Source organism: Hemicordylus capensis, chromosome 5 (assembly GCF_027244095.1).
Source record: "Hemicordylus capensis ecotype Gifberg chromosome 5, rHemCap1.1.pri, whole genome shotgun sequence".
Lineage (NCBI taxonomy): Eukaryota > Metazoa > Chordata > Lepidosauria > Squamata > Cordylidae > Hemicordylus > Hemicordylus capensis.
The window spans coordinates 150,085,331-150,103,875 of record NC_069661.1 but is presented as its reverse complement, the minus strand read 5'-3'; the positions used below and the strand labels follow the sequence as shown (position 1 = coordinate 150,103,875).

The 18,545-nt window shown below is 48.8% G+C and overlaps 2 protein-coding genes across 9 annotated transcripts in view; one reads left to right on the top strand and one right to left on the bottom strand.

Annotated features, from left to right (window-relative positions):
• Positions 1–18,545, top strand: part of RELN (reelin) — a 554,313-nt gene that overhangs the window by 486,019 nt on the left and 49,749 nt on the right. The gene's annotated exons all lie outside the window — the stretch shown is intronic.
• Positions 10,941–14,424, bottom strand: LOC128326311 (diacylglycerol kinase kappa-like). The gene is made up of 4 exons (XM_053252922.1): positions 14,288–14,424; positions 13,819–13,842; positions 13,129–13,157; positions 10,941–11,936 (listed from the first exon to the last, which is right to left on the bottom strand). Exons 1-4 carry the CDS (start codon positions 14,317–14,319, stop codon positions 11,080–11,082), a joined length of 942 nt encoding a protein of 313 aa, XP_053108897.1. The 5' UTR covers positions 14,320–14,424; the 3' UTR covers positions 10,941–11,079.

Here is an 18,545-nt window from a genome sequence, read left to right as displayed (position 1 = left end):
AGGAGCCGCCATTCGCGGCCCTGACACGCCCCCCGCATCGGATGTCAAATGTGGGGGTGGTAGTTTAGCTCCCGAGCGGGGGCCGCGCAGCCCCTTCAGGAGCTAAGACTGGCGCTGCGTTCACAACACAGCCCAGGAGCGGCTCTTCCCTGCAGCACCAGCCTTCGTCTAACTGCCGAAGGGGCCGTGCGGCCCCTTCAGCAGTAAAGCTGCTTCTGCTGAAAAACTCCCGAACGGAGCCAGACCACGCCCCCTGCATCTGATGTCAGATGCAGGGGCGTGGCTATCCCCTGCGTCTGATGTCAGATGCAGGGGGTGGGGCTATCGGGACACCCGCCGCGGCCACACACTACGCCCCTGCAGGGCTGAATCACCTTCTTTTACTTTCCCTCTGCCAAGTTGTTGGTACTGTCAAAGCTAATAGAGAATTGAGTGGATGTGTATTCACAGCATTCTGTTGTAACATAGGAATCTTATGACTGGGGCCATAGTCTTAAACATAGTCTGCAGCAGTGTTTCTCAATGTTTTTGGAGTCATGGACCAGTACATTATTCATGTGCAGTTTCCCAGATGAGCAGTTAGTAAAGGGGCCGCCCCTTTCAACCCCAACCTCATTCCCAGGCACCCCAAAAAAAACAATTTAGGGCCAGCAGGGGGCATCACCACCTGGAGCTCTCTGAAGCTCTTTTCCAGGCAGCCCTCACTGCTGGATAACGTTCATTTTGAAGAATGAATGTTATCCAGCAGCGAGGGCTGCCTGCCCAGAAATGAGCTCTGGAGAGCTTGACCAGGCTCCATGCATCCCGGGCCCCACCCCTCTGCATGTGATGTCATGCGCAAAGGGAGCGGGGCCCAGGATCCACAGAGCCCAAAATGGACATTAGCCAGCAACGACCTTCAGAGAAATCCTGCCAGTGGCAGCCCCACCAACCCAAAATTGTGGGGTGGGAGCTGATTTTTATTAGTGATGCCTCATGGACTGGTACCCAATGCCTCACAGACTGGCACCAGTCCACGGACCAGAGGTTTCAGAAACACTGGTCTACAGCATACAGCTATGGAATAAATCTCCAAAAAATCAATGGAAGTAAGGGGTGAGTCAGAGTCTAGTTTTATGTAGAACTTGGAACCAATACGTTTTACATTTCATGTACTGTGATGTTTAATTCTGAGCCATATGGCTCCAGTTAAGATTCTCCAAAATATTTGGATATCATATCCCCACTAGAAACAAATAACAGTACCAAACATAATTTTCTTTCCTTTGCTAAAAGGGAAAAGAGCTTTTTTCAAAAGTTCATAGCTACTCGATAATTAGCTATTGTCAGAGTAAACATTATTAAGCTGAATTCAGAAGAAAGATAAATAATTAATTTTAAGTTGGCAGGGGGGGAAAGACAGTGAGTTAGCTTTCATTTAAGTTTTAACAGCAGCAGTGAAGTGCTTCCTGTTAATTTGTACAGTATCAATTGAAGCTTTTCTATAGCCACATGAGTATGGTTGTGAGTAATTTACAGTTATAAGTATTTTATCTTCACAAGTAATTGTTGCGAGTGAGCCTCGAGTATCCAGGAGGTGGAGAGGCTATTCATGCAAATAGTTTCATTGCATTTAAATAGACTTACAAGATTACCTTTTGCATTGCAGTTTTCCTGAGTCCATATCTGAGTTTTTATTGTTGGCAATAAGCTGTTCAGATAGTTTAGATAAACAAGAGGAGCTCTTGCAAGAGAGTGTTCCTCTTTTTCCAAACAGTGTTTCATTTCCTCCACATAGGAACATAGGAATCTGCCATATAGTGAGTCAGAGCATAGGTCCATCTAGCTCAGTATTGTCTACACAGACTGGCAGCGGCTTCTACAAGGTTGCAGGCAGGAATCTCTCTCAGCCCTATCTTGGAGATGCCAGGGAGGGAACTTGGAATGTTCTGCTCTTCCCAGAGTAGCAGCTCCATCCCCTGAGGGGAATATCTTACAGTGCTCACACATCAAGTCTCCCATTCATATGCAACCAGTTTGGACCCTGCTTAGCTAAGGGGACATGTCATGCTTGCTACCACAAGACCAGCTTTCTTCTAATCACATCCTGTGGTAACATTGAAAGATGCATGGTACAGCTTTATTTGCTTACAAGTCTGATCTTCAACGCCCTCTCCACAGGGCCAGCCCCACAACGGGGCCCTGTGAGGCAGTTGCGTCAGGTGGTGAATTGGAGATGGACAGGGGCCACACAACACCCTTGATGCCCCATGTGCCACTTACAGGGCCTTGTTCTGCCTGCTGCTGCTAATCTTCCCTCTCTCCCTGCCTTTCGAAAAGCTGTGAGCCCACACTTCCTACCACTCAGTTCCCTGCCCTTGTTTTTGAAAAAGACGCGGAGAACAGGACATGAGCAGGCAGTGAAAGAGCAGACAAAAGCAGTCACCGGGTATGTCAAATGATAAGCAGGGGAGGGGGGAGGAGAAATATGTGAGGCAGCGGGGAGAAGGAGACAGAAGTCCAGGCAGTCTGGCAGGAGGGAAATCCCTTGTGGCATGCTTTGCCTACCACAGGGATGGGTAACTAGGTGGGGGAAGGAAAGGGAGGTTACTAGTCAGAGGCGTATCTAGGGAAAATAGCGCCTAGGGCAAGCACTGAAATTGCACCCTTGACCAAACAGGAATGATGGGACTTGTAGTCAACAATATCTGGAAATCCCTGTTAAAAGGAACACTGTACCATCTAGGCATGGTTGTTGATCAAAACCTGAAAACATGAGCCATCTCTGTAAAAGACTTAGAACAACAGTCAGGAGTTATGTGAGGATTCCAAGTGTCATTTTCTCTGTCTCATATCATGCTTAAAAAAAAAAAAAAAGACTTTGTCCTAGACTAGAGAATCACCTGCCCAAATAGCCACTAGCAAAATAGGGGAAGAAGAAGGTGGTGGTGGTGGGGTGTGTGTGTGTGTGTATAAACCAGTGAATGATTCCTGCCAGCCTTTGTCTTATGATGACTGTTGGCTCATGATGGGGTATATGTGCATTCACCACACTAGTGCTTACTTTGACACCAGGAGGGAGGAGGATACATTAGTTTGCCACACTAGATAGAGGAATTTTCAACAGGAGCAGACAGCCAAGTTCTGCCAGGGCCAAAACCAGCCCTGCCAGACTAAGAAACCATTGTAATTTGCCCCTTCCCGTCACAAGCAGTGTGCTGTTCTTTTATTATTGATTCTAAATCTCAGATATCCCAGTCATGGATGGAAAATTCAAGGTCAGTTTACAAGAGACACATTTTCTACATGGAAGTTTCTTCTGTGCAGGTGCTGTGCAGAAATCCATGTGTAGTGACTGCCAGGGGCATAGCAAGGTTGGAATGGGCCAAGATGAGATTTTAAAATGGGCCACCAGCCCCTCAAGGTCCAGGGCCTCCACGCACCCCAGGCCCCCAGGGATTTAAGTCTGATATTTCAAAATAAGTATGCTGCCTGGAAATACATTTCACTGAATACACACATGCACACTTCACAGTATATAGTGATATACAGTGAGTACTACATATTTGTGCTACTTTTAATGCCTAGAACACACCAGAAACACTGATTATGAAAATGGCCTCCTCGCTGCAAAGGAGACTTTCAACCATGCAGGGTGAGCCTATCTTTGTTTTCTCAGAATTCTTGAACAAATTCAGTAAAGTTTGATTCCAGGGGGTTTTTCACATGAGGCTTTTAAAGCCCTTTAACACACATCTCCTCTGGAATGGAGGTTCTGCATTCACATGTTGGCCAGATGTACCCTGAAGTCCTATGAGTTATTGGAGAGCAGTTCACACACAAGAAAAATAAAATAAAATAAAATAAAAGCACAACACATGCTTCACAGTTCTCACTCAGACCTTCTGGGTTGCAAAACAACTTGAAAATAAGTGCATTTATACATGAACTAGTATTTTTAAGCCCATTAAAATAACGGGCGCTAGTTGGGTTCATGAAACCGGGGGGGCGCCTACTGTTGGCCGCAGCAGCAGCAGGGCTGCCCCCGGAGGAGGAGGAGTGAGGAGGAGGAGCGGGGTAGGCACGCGCAGGGCCACTTCCCCGGGGACGGCGGCGATGGCCAGGCGCCCATAGCAGCAGCAGCAACCACGGCTCGCCCTGCTGAGCTGCTGCCTGCGCCTCCCTCCCTGGGCTGGGCGTGAGGAGGAGCTGCTGCTGCTGCCAGGGGCGGGCGGGCGGAGGTCTTCTCCTCCGGGAGCCGCCGGTCCCTGCTTCTGCCTGCTGGCGCTCGGCAGGCTGCCGGCAGCTCTTCCGGGGGGGGGGGGGGGACGCCACCGTCCTGGGAACCACCCGAGGGCCGGCTGCTGCTGAGCAGGAGGAGGAGGAGGCTCCGCGCAAGACCCCTCCCGCCCATCCAGCTGCCGCTGCCGCTCCCCTGGAGCCGCCCCCCCCAACATGGCTTTGCAGCCTCCAGCCAGCCGGACCGCCCAAGGGACAGTCGCCGCCCCTGTTCTTTTCGGCGGGTGGGCCAGACCCACCGCTGCCGCCTCTCTTATCCCTGCGGCCGGGCTGGACCCGCCGCCGCCTCTGCCCTCCCAGTGGCCGCCTCTGGCCTTTCCGCGGCCGGGCGAACAACTGGCCAACATGGCCTCCTGGTGCCAACGGCCGAGGGAGACACGGGCACAGACACCGGAAGACACGGGCGCACACCCAGGGACTTTATTATAGAGGATGAATGAATATAATATTGTTTGTTCCAGAAGTTTTTGTAATTTTCTGCCATGAAACAAGCAACAGGCCTTTTTAGATAGTAAAAAGCCAGAAATTTAAAGCCAGAAATTTTTCAATCTGTTTTAAATTAAATATTCAGAGACTTCTCGGTCTCCCCCGCCCCCATCAAAGCCCTATGGCAAGCAGATCCCTATATACCTGGGGTGAGGGGAGGGTAACCACAAAAAGGAATTCACAGTCTACCTTGCAAAAGCTGTGTTGGATGGTCTGGGCAGAGAGTCTGCTGCAGAGAACTCTTCCATCCTGCCTCCTTCCTGGCTTGCTGGGGAATGCCAAGTCCAGGCTTCAGGGAGGCCTACACGGAGGCCTCTCTGGAAGCCCCGCCCACCTTCCAATCAGCTGAGAGGCGGGGAGAGAAGAAGAGCTCTCTGCAGTTTGCAGGCCGCTCGGATCCTAGGCCAGAGCCGGAGGGCAAGGCAAGCAGGATGGCAAGTGGCTGAGGGGCCCTGGGGCCGGGCCGGTGGGCAATGGGGTGGGGGTGGCAGGAACTGGTGTGGCACCCCCTCCTCAGTGGCGCCTCGGGGAAGTGCCCTGGCTGCCCCCCCCCCAAGTTCCACCCTTGAATGCAGCTGGTGTGCCTTTCTCTTGACAAGATGCATCCTTTCTTGCCTCGTTGCAGGCACTGTCATGGTTAGGTGTGCAGTGGCTTGTGATATCCAGGTTGAGATCTGATTTGGCAATTTGGCTGAGCCAAGGCAAAGGGATGTGTATCAGTTGCTAGGCAACAGCAAGGGACTTTCAGCTGCTGTTTTGTTGGCTCCCCAACCCCTGGGCCAAATATCCCATTTACTTTTGGAGTTGGCCCTGGGCTGGCATATATTGATACAGATATGAACTATTAGAAGAAAAGAGAGAGAGAGAGACTATTTGCTAAATGTGCTTTCAAAATTCAGCCATCTGGTCTTGGCAAAATAAGGAAATTCTATAAAAGTAGTTCCATTTTTATTAAGGGGCATCCAAAACAGTCATATCTCCTGGAGCTGTTTATTTCTCTTAAGTTAAAACAATTAGTAGACTAGACATTGGTCACTCTGGCCAGGAAATTGAATCCTTTTAAGAAAATCAATGTATGACCATCCATTAGCATAATGTTAATAAAATGTAATAATGGTGTCAGGATTACAGAAACTCTCTCTTCACTTTTAAAAGGAAACTGACATTGAAGATTGGATGATATTCCTGAATCATTGCCAGAGTATCAAGCTTGTTGCCTAGAGCTGTCTAAATCAGGCGCACTATTTGTCTGAAACATCACCTCTTTGCATTACTGCATTCATGGGCACAGCACTCCCATGGTGATGTGTTGTTCTAGGTGCAAACACTCAGCCCAATGTATCCCATTAAGAAGGCATCTTCTGTTGATTCTAATGATTCTTCTCAGTGCATGCACAATGAGCCTCAAGAGCAAACATATTCTTGTCCTTACACTTGACCATCTTTAAGGGCTGTTAGAGATGGTCAAGGACAGGCATTCGACCACTGAGTTGTGTAGCTAATGCAGTGGTCCCTGCATTGCTGTCTTATTTCATTGTCGTATCAAATCTAACATCTGCAGTGACAAGTGCTCTCTTTCAGGCTTTCCTTCTTCTCTCTTCTCCGGCAGAAAAACAGCCTGGAGGCTAAAGGTCTAATCTCATTGCTGATCCTGCATTTGGGAGGAGGCCTGCTATGTAGGGGGCCTCTTCATTCTCTTTCCCTGACGTATCAGCAGGGATGGATTGCCCTGGGTGGAGGTCTGATACAGAGCTCTCATGATATAAAGGTGGTCTCCTTGGGTTCTTCTGCCAGAGTACAAGCAAGGCTGGAAGGTCCTGTGAGGTGGCCTGATATGGAGGCTGCCTTTTTTGTTTCTTTCCTGTCATGCTCTACAGAGAGCCACCCCCACGGTTTTTCTTCCTGCAAAGGAAATGGAGGTGCCACCTCCTAGCTGTTCCCCCAGGGTCAAATCAGTCACTCAGTTTGACTCCGCCTGGATCTAAGCCTCCAGCTGCTGCTTTGGCTCTTGGTGGAAAATAAGAGGGCTGGAGAATAACATTTGGCCTCGAACTTGGGCCTTCCAGCTGTTGTTTGATTACAGCTCCCATAGTCCCCAGTAGTCGCAGTAGCCAATAGTCAGGGTTGATGGGAACTGTAGCTAAACAGCAGCTGGAGGGCTGGAGTTGTGCAGCCCTGCCCTAAATCAAGCTTCCTCTTCTGCATCACCATTCCATCCTCTTCCACACGGGGCAGATCCCTCTTCAGAGCCAAAATCCAGCCTCCTAGCCATACATGTTGGGGCAGACAAGCTCTGTATGAGCCTCCTGGCAAGGAACTGTCTATCTTGAGCTACATCTTGAACCTCTCAAACATCTCTTGGCCCTGAGTGGACTGGCCAAGAGAGTCTTTTCTGTAGCTGAGTTTGACCCAAAGACCTTTTTACCCAACTCTACCCAAAGAGTATTCAAAGCAAGACAAATGTATTTTCTTTAAAATAAAACATTTTTAAACAATAAATATGCTAGTTTTATTGCTGTTCTATCTCTACATCCTATTAAAACAAATATTTAATTTTTAAAAAATATATACACAGCATTTTATTGCTACTTATGTAAATAGTAGCACAGTTGTCTCTTTTAATTTGCCTTCCCCTTCTTCCTCAGCAACGTCCAGCTCCCTTGGAGGAACCACGATCCCCATAGTGGCTTCTACCCTGGCCAGTCTGCTCCTTAGCCGCCTCAATTGTCCCCTCAGTGCCTTGAAGCTTTGTAAGCATTCCTGGCAGCTGTGGAGGTCTCTTTGGCCTTGAAGGAGAGAAAACAAACAGGGTGAAGGGGCCTGTCCTCCACCATGTCAGTCCCTGCACGGACTTCTAGTCCGCTTCCATGCCCAACACAGACTCTTCCTCTCTGTCTTGAAAACCCTCCATGGCTATGTACCCCCCCCCCCCCGGTGAACTTGCACCTCATCAGGTTGATTTTTGCTCTTCCCGCTTCCCTGTCTTCAGGAGCCACCTGAAGGTCTCCTGCTCTCTAAAACAACTCTTCCTCTTCCCTCTCGGTGACCCTTGGGTCTGGAACAGCCACTCAGATGTGGCCCCTCGTCTCTCTCCTATCCCTCCAATGATACCTGAAAACCCACTGCGCAGCCTTTGGCGAAATGCCTCAGTAGAGGCAGCTCCATCGGCTTGAATTGAATGCCCCTTATGTTTTCCTCTCCCATTCCTCCTCTTCCTCACTTCTCTCTCCAAAGCCAAACTTTAGACTGTATGCTCCTGGTGGCAGGGAACTTTTGCCCATGTACATAGATGACAGTATAAGGAGGATTTGCAATATGCACAATTGTATATCATCCTCCTTGGTTTCCTGTTTCATCTCAGCTTAAACTCAAAAGGGCTGATATTTGTTTTCCTTTTAGCATTCATATTCTGCTCTTCCTCAAGCAACTCAGGGAGGTTTATACATGGTTATTTTTTCCTCACAATAACCCTAAGAGGTAAGTTAGGCTGTGGGACAAGTGACTGGCCCAAAGTCACCCAGAGAGTTTCACGACTGGATGAGAATTCAAACCTGGGTCTCCCTGGTCCTAAGGAGGTGCAGCTGAAATACATACACATCTTGCCCCCACTTGCCCCCACCTCAGCTTCCCTCTACTTCTTCTATTGTATCCCTGCCTCTGTTTTTAGACTATAAGTTTTTTAGATTGTAAAATCACAATGAGGATGGAAAAGGTAGAGGTTATGGAGTGCTGCCTCTGTGAGACTTACGGTCACGCAGCTGATGGACCTGCATCTCTGCCAAACTCTGCAGAGTTTCCTTCACATTGCTGAGGTCCGGCTCCAGAGGAGGTGGGGAAGGAGGAGGAGGTGGAGAGGGATGCAGGAGGAGGGAAGAGGTGGAGGTGGAGGGTGGGATGGAGGCAACCTCAAGGGAGGCAGAAGACAATGATGAATGAGACCCTGAGGACTGGAGAAGTGCAGCAGGGTCTGCAGGAACATCTGGAAGAGAGAAGAAGCAGCAGGAGGTCAGCTGCAAAGGCTGACATCCTACCACACCCACCATCACTTGCCCTCACTGCTCACTCTGAGAAGCTGCTTGGATTACAGGCACTGGAGCTTGGACACATGAAAGACAGAAAACGAAGTAACACTTCAGCAAGCACCGACAACCCACTCACAGGCCTCCCCCCTGAAACCTTAGATGCAGACTCAGATCAAGCATTTCAACATGAAATAAACAAAAGAGCCGTTCTTAGCCCAGCAGCAATTTCAGGGGCATGCTGAGAACATACCTTCCCTTTCCCACCACTGCAGCCAAACTTCACTGTGGATGAGCCTTGTACGCATGTGTCCAATTTTCAGGTTGATGGCCCGGAGAGAACGAGGGAACTGTTGGGAAATGCGGCGAACCCTCAGTTCTGCAAAAAGAGAACAAAAAGGAACAAATGTTGTATGTGCTGACCAGGCTGAGTGCTGGTGACTTGCAAAAAGGGCAGTGTTAGGGCTTAGTCCATCATCTGGGCTGGGTATCAAAACTGCAGCTGATCTTTGTGCTGGGTGTATATGCAAAAGGTTTCTGAGGTGTCGCAATACTTACACTGCTGGAGATCGTCATGCTGTAACCCTTTGAGGAGTTCTACATCTTGCTGAAGATAATTATAAGCAATGGAAGGCTCTAGTAAGGGCTCTGACACAGAAGCTGCTTCCTTTGGAGTGTCTGTGAGGATGGAAGGACCTGGCACTGAGGTATGTCATTGGTGATGTGAGTTGCTGGAAGAGGTTCTGGCATGGAGGGTTCCTCAGTGAGCTCTTCCCCCAGGATGTCATTGGTGATGTGAGTTGCTGGAAGAGGTTCTGGCACGGAGGGTTCCTCAGTGAGCTCTTCCCCCAGGATGTTGTTGGTGATGTGAGTTGCTGGAAGTGCTGTTGGCATGGAGGGTTCCTCAATTGGCTCTTCCCCCAGGATGTCATTAGTTATGCGAGGTGCTGGAAGTGGTTCTGGCATAGATGGTTCCTCAATGAGCTCTTCCCCCAGGATGTCATTGGTGATGTGAGTTGCTGGAAGTGGTGTTGGCATGGAGGGTTCCTCAATGGGCTCTTTCTCCATGATGTCATTGGTCATGTGTGTTGCTGGCAGGAGTTCTGGCATGGAGGGCTCCTCAGTGAGCTCTTCCCCCAGGATGTCATTGGTCATGTGAGGTGCTGGAAGTGGTTCTGGCATGGAGGGTTCCTCAGTGAGCGCTTCCCCCAGGATGTCATTGGTTATGCGAGGTGCTGGAAGTGGTTCTGGCATAGATGGTTCCTCAGTGAGCGCTTCCCCCAGGATGTCGTTGGTGATGTGAGTTGCTGGAAGTGGTGTTGGCATGGAGGGTTCCTCAATGGGCTCTTTCTCCATGATGTCATTGGTCATGTGTGTTGCTGGCAGGAGTTCTGGCATGGAGGGCTCCTCAGTGAGCTCTTCCCCCAGGATGTCATTGGTCATGTGAGGTGCTGGAAGTGGTTCTGGCATGGAGGGTTCCTCAGTGAGCGCTTCCCCCAGGATGTCATTGGTGATGTGAGTTGCTGGAAGAGGTTCTGGCATGGAGGGTTCCTCAGTGAGCTCTTCACCAAGGATGTCATTGGTGATGTGAGCTGCTGGAAGTGGTTCTGGCATGGAGGGTTCCTCAGTGAGCTCTTCCCCCAGGATGTCATTGGTGATGTGAGTTGCTGGAAGAGGTTCTGGCACGGAGGGTTCCTCAATGGGTTCTTCCCCCAGGATGTCATTGGTGATGTGAGTTGCTGGAAGTGGTTTTGGCATGGAGGGTTCCTCAGTGAGCTCTTCACCAAGGATGTCATTGGTGATTTGAGTTGCTGGAAGAGGTTCTGGCACAGAGGGTTCCTCAGTGAGCTCTTCCCCCAGGATGTCATTGGTGATGTGAGTTGCTGGAAGAGGTTCTGGCACAGAGGGTTCCTCAGTGAGCTCTTCCCCCAGGATGTCGTTGGTGATGTGAGTTGCTGGAAGTGGTGTTGGCATGGAGGGTTCCTCAATGGGCTCTTCCCCCATGATGTCATTGGTGATGTGTGTTCCTGGCAGGAGTTCTGGCATGGAGGGTTCCTCAGTGAGCTCTTCCCCCAGGATGTCATTGGTCATGTGAGGTGCTGGAAGTGGTTCTGGCATGGAGGGTTCCTCAGTGAGTGCTTCCCCCAGGATGTCATTGGTGATGTGAGATGCTGGAAGAGGTTTTGGCATGGAGGGTTCCTCAGTGAGCTCTTCCCCCAGGATGTCATTGGTGATGTGAGTTGCTGGAAGGGGTTCTGGCATGGAGGGTACCTCAGTGAGCTTTTCCCCCTGGATGTCATTGGTGATGTGAGGTGCTGGAAGGGGCTTCTGGCACTGAGGGTTCCTCAATGAGCGCTTCCCCCATAATGTCATTGGTGATGCGAGGTGCTGGAAGGGGTTCTGTCACGGAGGGTTCCTCAGTGAGCTCTTCCCCCATGATGTCATTGGTGATGCAAGGTGCTGGAAGAGGTTCTGGCATGGAGGGTTCCTCAGTGAGCTCTTCCCCCATTATGTCATTGGTGATGTGAGTTGCTGGAAGGCGTTTTGTCACTGAGGGTTCCTCAGTGAGCTCTTCCCCCAGGATGTTGTTGGTGATACGAGGTGCTGGAAGATGTTCTGGCATGGAGGGTTCCTCAATGAGCGCTTCCCCCAGGATATCATTGGTCATGCGAGGTGCTGGAAGGGGTTCTGTCACAGAGGGTTCCTCAGTGAGCTCTTCCCCCAGGATGTCGTTGGTGATACAAGGTGCTGGAAGAGGTTCTGGCATGGAAGGTTCCTCAGTGAGCTCTTCCCCCAGGATGTTGTTGGTGATACGAGGTGCTGGAAGAGGTTCTGGCATGGAGGGTTCCTCAGTGAGCTCTTCCCCCAGTTTGTCATTGGTCATGCGAGGTGTTGGAAGATGTTCTGTCATGGAGGCTTCCTCATTGAGCGCTTCCCCCATGATATCATTGGTGATGCGAGGTGCTGGAAGGGGTTCTGGCATGGAGGGTTCCTCAGTGAGCTCTTCCCCCAGGATGTCATTGGTGATGCGAGGTGCTGGAAGGGGTTCTGGCATGGAGGGTTCCTCAATGAGCTCTTTTCCCAGAGTGTCCCCCAAAACATTGGGGAGTCCCCCAGAAAATGGTGCAACATGGGTTGGGTTTCTGGGATGACCTGAAAGAGAGGAAATAAAGCAGAAATCAGGAAATGATTGTGGCTCTTAGGCCTGATAGAAATGGCCTCCCTTTTCTGCCTAGGTTAGCCACCTGGGAAGTAGCCTAGGATTGTGGGTGACGTGGGCCACCCAAGGAACCAAGCAAGGAATGAAGAGGAGTACATTGCATAGCACTGACTGGCAAGACAGCCCTCACCAAGTACACTTCAGAAGGTAGTGCAATGGCCAGGCTCTGTCTGCTGTACATACCTGTAAAAGTGCAGCTGCCTTCTACCAAGTCATACTCTTGGCTCTCTTTGCCCTACTCTGGCTGGCAGCCACTCTTGGGCAGAGGCCTTTCCTAGCTAGCTAAGATCCTTTAACAGAAGATGATGAAGTCTCAACAGGAGACCTTGTGCATGCAAAGCAATTGTTCCACTACTGGGCTATGGACTCTCCCTTCTGTGTGAGGAAAGAAGCTTCTCCTTTGAGCAGAATGGGAGCTGATGGTTGACATGGACTATCTCTGGTTCACGAACCAACCCCCAGTTACAGCCTCTTGGCCTAGTGGGGTGGGGGGTCTTGAAAGTCTGCATGGATGCCATAAGCAGGAAGCATAGCTGTGATCTCAGGAATGCGGGCCTGGCTCCTAGAGGTAGAAAACTGTGGTCGGAGAAAGAAAGAGTCTCTTTGGACCAAGCTCAGAGCACATTGGCCAGGAAATGTTGCCCTTGTTTTCAGGTGATCCTCCAATTCCATCTTGACCCATGTAATTGTCAAAAAATGAGATACTTTGGAAATAATTAGCTTCCTCTTCTTGAAGTCAGGGAGAAAAAGACCCAGAGGGGCTGGGTGTTTTGGGGATGGGTGTGGGCAAAGGGTTCTCGCAGGACTTTTTCAAAAGTGCACAACCTCTAAAGGAGAATGACCAAACCTACCTGCCTGCTGCCACAGCCCTTTCCCCATCTCCTCCACGAATGGAGGATAGCTTGATGTGACTCACAGAGCCCCCCCCCCAGTCTCCTCTAACACTTTAGGCTGCATCAACAGCAAAGGATAGAGGTGGCTGAACCTGCCCTCCTGCTATCCATCCATCAGATGGATGTTTGCCCATCTCTCTCCACTGTCTAAGAGAAACAGTTCTCCAAGGAGGCTTTCCCTGGGGGGCTGGGGAGCCCTGAGGAGAAGCAGGCACTCTCATCATCCACGTACCTGTCAGTGCCCCTTCTTCATCTTCATCCCTGCAGAGATAAGGAGAAATATTCTTAGTAGCAAATCACAGGAAAGAGAGGGTCTCCTCCCCCAGTATCACTAGGGGTATTACTAGTATGTGCCCTCCCTCTAATTTTAATTCACATGCAGCCAAGTATGTCCTCTCCCCTAATCCTTCTAGCTGGCCCTGCTAATTTTGGATGATTCCATAGTTGGGAGCAGTGAATGTAATTGCCGTTGAATGTCACTCACTGCATTTTGCTCAGAGTATTTTTCATTGAGGATTGACTGGTTGTGGCGGGGCAGGGGGTGGGCCTGCTCTCGTAGTTCACAGTCATGAGGCCAGCTTTCCCACCCCTCTCCAGTGTAGTTTCCCCACTTTTTAAGAAGTCCCCCCCCCAAAGGGACACATACCTGCTGTTTTGTGTTTTAAATAGGAGGGAGGCAGCCTGCCAAAGGTATCAATGGGACAGCTGATGAAATTGGCATTTGATTCAGCAGCCAATTATTGCCATTCTGAACATGGAAAGGAGATGGGCTCACCTTGATGAGGCAATATATGCCACACCTGGTTTTGGGCTATGTCTGAACACCTCCCCCTCATCACTCCCCCCCCCCCATCCCTTCAGCTGGCCACACCAGAGCCAAAAGCATTAAGAGGAGTCAAGGGTAGAGAAGAGAGCAACTCACTTTGGTTCTGCCTCTGGGTGAGACCTATGGGAACATGAAAGAAGAAAAGGTTAGGCATGTTCTTGGAAATAACATGGGGGTGCTGGGGGGCAGCTTTTGGAGTCAGCTTCAACTGGTGGGCAGGATTTCCCCACAACCCCCCAAGTGGGCCCACAGGAGCCAGCCAGTAGCTCCTGAGTGATACAGCTTCACCAGTCTAGGACCTCCAAGCTTAAGAAACACAGTGGAAATCAGGCAAGCAGGTGACCTTTGAGGGCCACCTACATTTCAAGGAGAAGCTGTGTGGTGTGAATAGTGGTGGTGAACTTGTGACCACTGAAGTTCCCACAGGGAGCACAACCACGTGTGAACACAGCAGGCTAGGCTTCAGTTCTCTGCCCAGACAGGCTAAAACAACGGAAGGGCATCTTTAAAAACCAAGTCCACACCGCCATTAGATTTTGCTTCACCCACCATGCCAGAGACTTACCTGCAGGCCACACATGACCAACAGCCACCCATCTTGACAAGCTGCTAAGCTGCTAATAAACTGACAGCTGAAGACAGCCAATTTATCGAAGATGCTTCAGCTAATCTAAAATGCTGCCAAGTGAGCCTGCTGCAGAATCTTCGCAGGTTTCCAAGGGGAACCATGAGGGCAGAATTCTGTGGCTGACTGTGAAGTCACAAGATACTGTTACTGGTCATGCTGGCTCTGGTTTGAATCCAAACACGGTCTTGGGGGTGCAGCTCAAAGTGTCAGACCACCAGGGGCGAGTCATCCCAGTCCTGCCCTCCCTGCTCCCCACATGTCACTTTCTATTCATTTGACTTTCCCCTTCTGTTAACAAATTCTGAAGGAAGGAGATGCTTGTGGATAGGGGTGGGCTGCAGCTGCTGCTTGTACAGTTGGACACAAAGTTTATAATAAGCCTTGCATGAGTCCTCTGTAACATGTAAGAGGGCAAAGGCAACAGCCACATCCATTGCATGTCCCCAGCTAATTTCCCACCTAATCACTTAGATTAGATTTCCACCTAATCACTTGCTGAAGTCCTTTAGCTAGGAAATTCCTCTAAATCACATTCAGCACTGAGGCCCGTGTCTGTTCAGAATACACAAAAAGAAAGCCAATTAACTTGTGGAACTCACCACCTCTAGATGCGGTGATGACCACTGGCTTAGATGGGCTTGAAAGGGGGTTAGAAACATTCACGGAGTAGGAGAGATCCCTCTGTGGCTATTAGTCATGATGTCTATAGAGAACTTCCAGGTGCACAGGCAGAAAATCCCAGATGCTGGGGACATGCAGTGGGTGCGGCTGTTGCCTTTGCATTCTTACATGTTACAGAGGAAGCATGCAGGTTTATTATAAACTTTGTGTCCAACTGCACAAGCAGCGGCTGCAGCCCACCCCTACCCACAAGCATCCCCTTCCTTCAGAATTTGCTTACAGAAGGAAAAAGGCGAATGAATCGAAAGTGACCGAGAGGGAGGGAGGGGAAATAAGAAGGACAAAGAAAGAGGGGAAGCACAAAAAATGAAGATGGCCCACAAAGAATGAGAGGGCGCAACAGAAGGCTGCAATGTACTTTTTGTATAAGGTTATGACAATGGAAAGCAAACAATTATCCCCGCCCCCTCTGTTTCTTCTTAGGAAACAACCCACATCCTTATTAAACTCAATAGGCCCAACTGTACAAAATCTTAGTTTCCGCTGCACATAGTTTGATGCACTGCACATTAATATGAACACTGGACAAAGGGACCTCCTCTAGTCTGTCCTCTCAAAAGACCCACCATGGTAGCTCATGGCCCCACAGGGGATGGATGAATCCCACTAAAGATGCTACTCTTACATTTTTAGGCATTCTAGCGATTGCCTCCTTACAGCTATTATTTCTGCCACTATAGTTAAACCATATGTTGTTGTTGGAAGTGCTTTTGCTTAATGTTTTGTTGACATTCTGTCAGCTGGTATGTACCCCTCACTTCCTGCCCCTCTGGCTGCTGCCGCCACCAACAGCACTGCAATTACTCTCCAGTATATTATTTTATCAGGAAGCAAAAAGGTGTCACATAGAAATACGGAAGCACTCAGTTGCTGTTGAAAGTCACTTTGCTCAGAGTGTTTTTTGCTCAGAATGTTTTTCCTTGAGGATTGACTGGTTGGTAGGGCGGGGGGGGCAGAGGCGCTCTTACCCCCAGACATTGGGGCCCTGGTCCATGGCCTCCAGGGGCAGACTCCAAATGGTCAGGGGGGGCTCCTCCTGCAACCACCTGTGCCTGCCTCGCCACACCGTACCTCCGGTGTTTTTGTTTTGTATAATTTAAGCGAGGAGTGGCAGCTGGGGAGTGAGCTTAGCAAGACTTGCCTACCTGCTCCCCCGGTGTTGCCCGAAGTGACCGCTGGGCTTGTCTATTCAGCCCAGTGGCTCTTGATAACTGCGAGGTGCTCCAGCGCGTGGCATCATGGGCTTGTGGCAATCTATTTTAACTGCACTGGTGCGCTGTAGCACCTCGCAGTAAACAAGAGCCTCTGGGCCGAATGGACAGGCCAAGTGGTCACTCCGGTCACCACCACCGGGGGGTGGGAGGCAAGTCCTGCTCAGCTCACCCCCCGGCCCACCCCTCAGCCACACACATGCCATGGTGGCTTGAATTATGCAAAAAACAAAAAAATGGCGTGGCGTGTGCAGGGTGGCTGCTGGAAGCACCCCAATTGCCTAGGTGCATCCCTGGCACGGGGAAGGGCGGACCTGCTCTCATAGTTTACAGTCATGAGGCCAACTTTCCCACCCCTCTCCGCAGAAGTTTTTCAACTTTTTAAAGAGCCCCCCCCCAAAAAAAATAAAAATAAAGGACATGTTTCAGGTGAAAGAATGGCAACAAAAAGAAGAAGGACCTAGGTGAGTCCAATAGAAACTCTATATTGCACCACAAGAACCCACCCACACAAAACCTTTGCTGTATGCAATATTAAATAAATCTGTAAAAAGACATTAAGGGGACACATTCCACTGCAACCTAATATTGTAAGGATTTTTCTCAAAACATACCAAAGGATGAAAGTTGCTGGATATTTAATATATACTGTTTTAGAATTACCCACAGATATACTCAAATCAATACATAAATCCTTAAAATCATCAAAATTCACATATACATACACATTAAAATAACCAATAATACCCATTATGTTAATATTTCATATGGGCTAAAATCTAAAAGCACCAACTATTCTTTCAATAATCCCTTTGTTTTATAGCTTCATGAGTTCCAAACTTCCAAAAGGTGCACAAATGCAAAGAAAGGGTCACAAAACTCTATATGGACTTCTTGTACCACATGTGCTGATGTTTTAAAATCCACATCCATAAGTAGCTTCCTCTGTCTCAAAAAGGTGATAAAACCAGCTCCACATTCTACAATGCATGTGTAAGCACTCCTTTCTGTAATGAGCTGAAAATGCCATCAGATAAATTCTGATTTTCTTTATATTTATAGCCCTATTCAGATGTTAGATTATGTTCAGATTTTACAGATGCTACACATGTACACATTTTTCTGTGAATGCTTGTACATGGATTCATTTAAAAGGTGGACCTGAGTACAGGCCCCTCAAACACAGGCTACAGATATGAAGTGTACCATTGTTTGTGCATTGAACGTAACTTGTGAATAGGGCTTATTTGTACACATAATATGCTTTCAAGGACACTGATTCCAAGTATGATTACATGGCAGTCCAAGGAGCACACTTCAATTTCCTTTAAAGGAAACAGCACTAGCATTTTTTGCTGTTTTTGTAATATCTTTTATTGACCAAACAATCAATCAAGCTATTTCAGGGGCTATCAATGGCCAGTTATGGAGAAGATGGCATGATTCTGTCATGAATACAATGTAGCAACACATGTATTTTGCCATAGGAATGTTTACAAAATATATAATGCGTAAAGGTGGCATAAAGACACTGGTTGATACCAATGCTGACAAGGCACATGTGAATCCATGTCAGCATCCAGACTGCTGCTGCTCCATTGCACTCGTAGGAGCAGGGGCGTATCTAGTGTGGGGCAGGCAGGGCACGTGCCCCGGGAGCCACTTGAAGGGGGGCGCCATTTTTAAAAATAATAAAAAAATAAAAAAATGGCCACCAAAAACAAAATGGCCACCATGCATGCTCAAATGGCCTCTGTGAGGCCCTAGGCCATGCCAGGCCTCGCAGAAGCCATTTGAGCACGCGTGGAGGCCATTTTGTTTTCAGCCATTTTTTAAAAAAAATATTTTTAAAAATGGCCACCGCACATGCTCAAATGGTCCCTGCGAGGCCCTAGAGGCCAGAGGGGGAGGGGAACCTTTGCAGACCCCTCATGGCCTTTAGGAAGCCCCTCGAAGGGGCTACAGGTGAATTTTTTTTTAAAAAAACTAATATAATATAAGTCACTGTACACATATTCAGATTGGCACTATGTACAGAGAATCAGGGCTTGTGAATACTGAGCTGAAGCTTATGAGCTAGGATTGTATTCATTTGCTCTTACTTTGCTTCTTGTGATAAGTGAGTTGAATATGATGTCTTAATAATATGGCTATTAATGGTGAGTTTGTCTTTGAATCAGTGTGAAATGCTTAGTTTTAAGGCCCATTGGGAGTTTCTTGCTCTCTTTCTCTCATTTTAACTGTCTGAAATACTAGAATATATTCCAAGCAGTGACGCAGTTTACTCTGCATATCCTTTAATT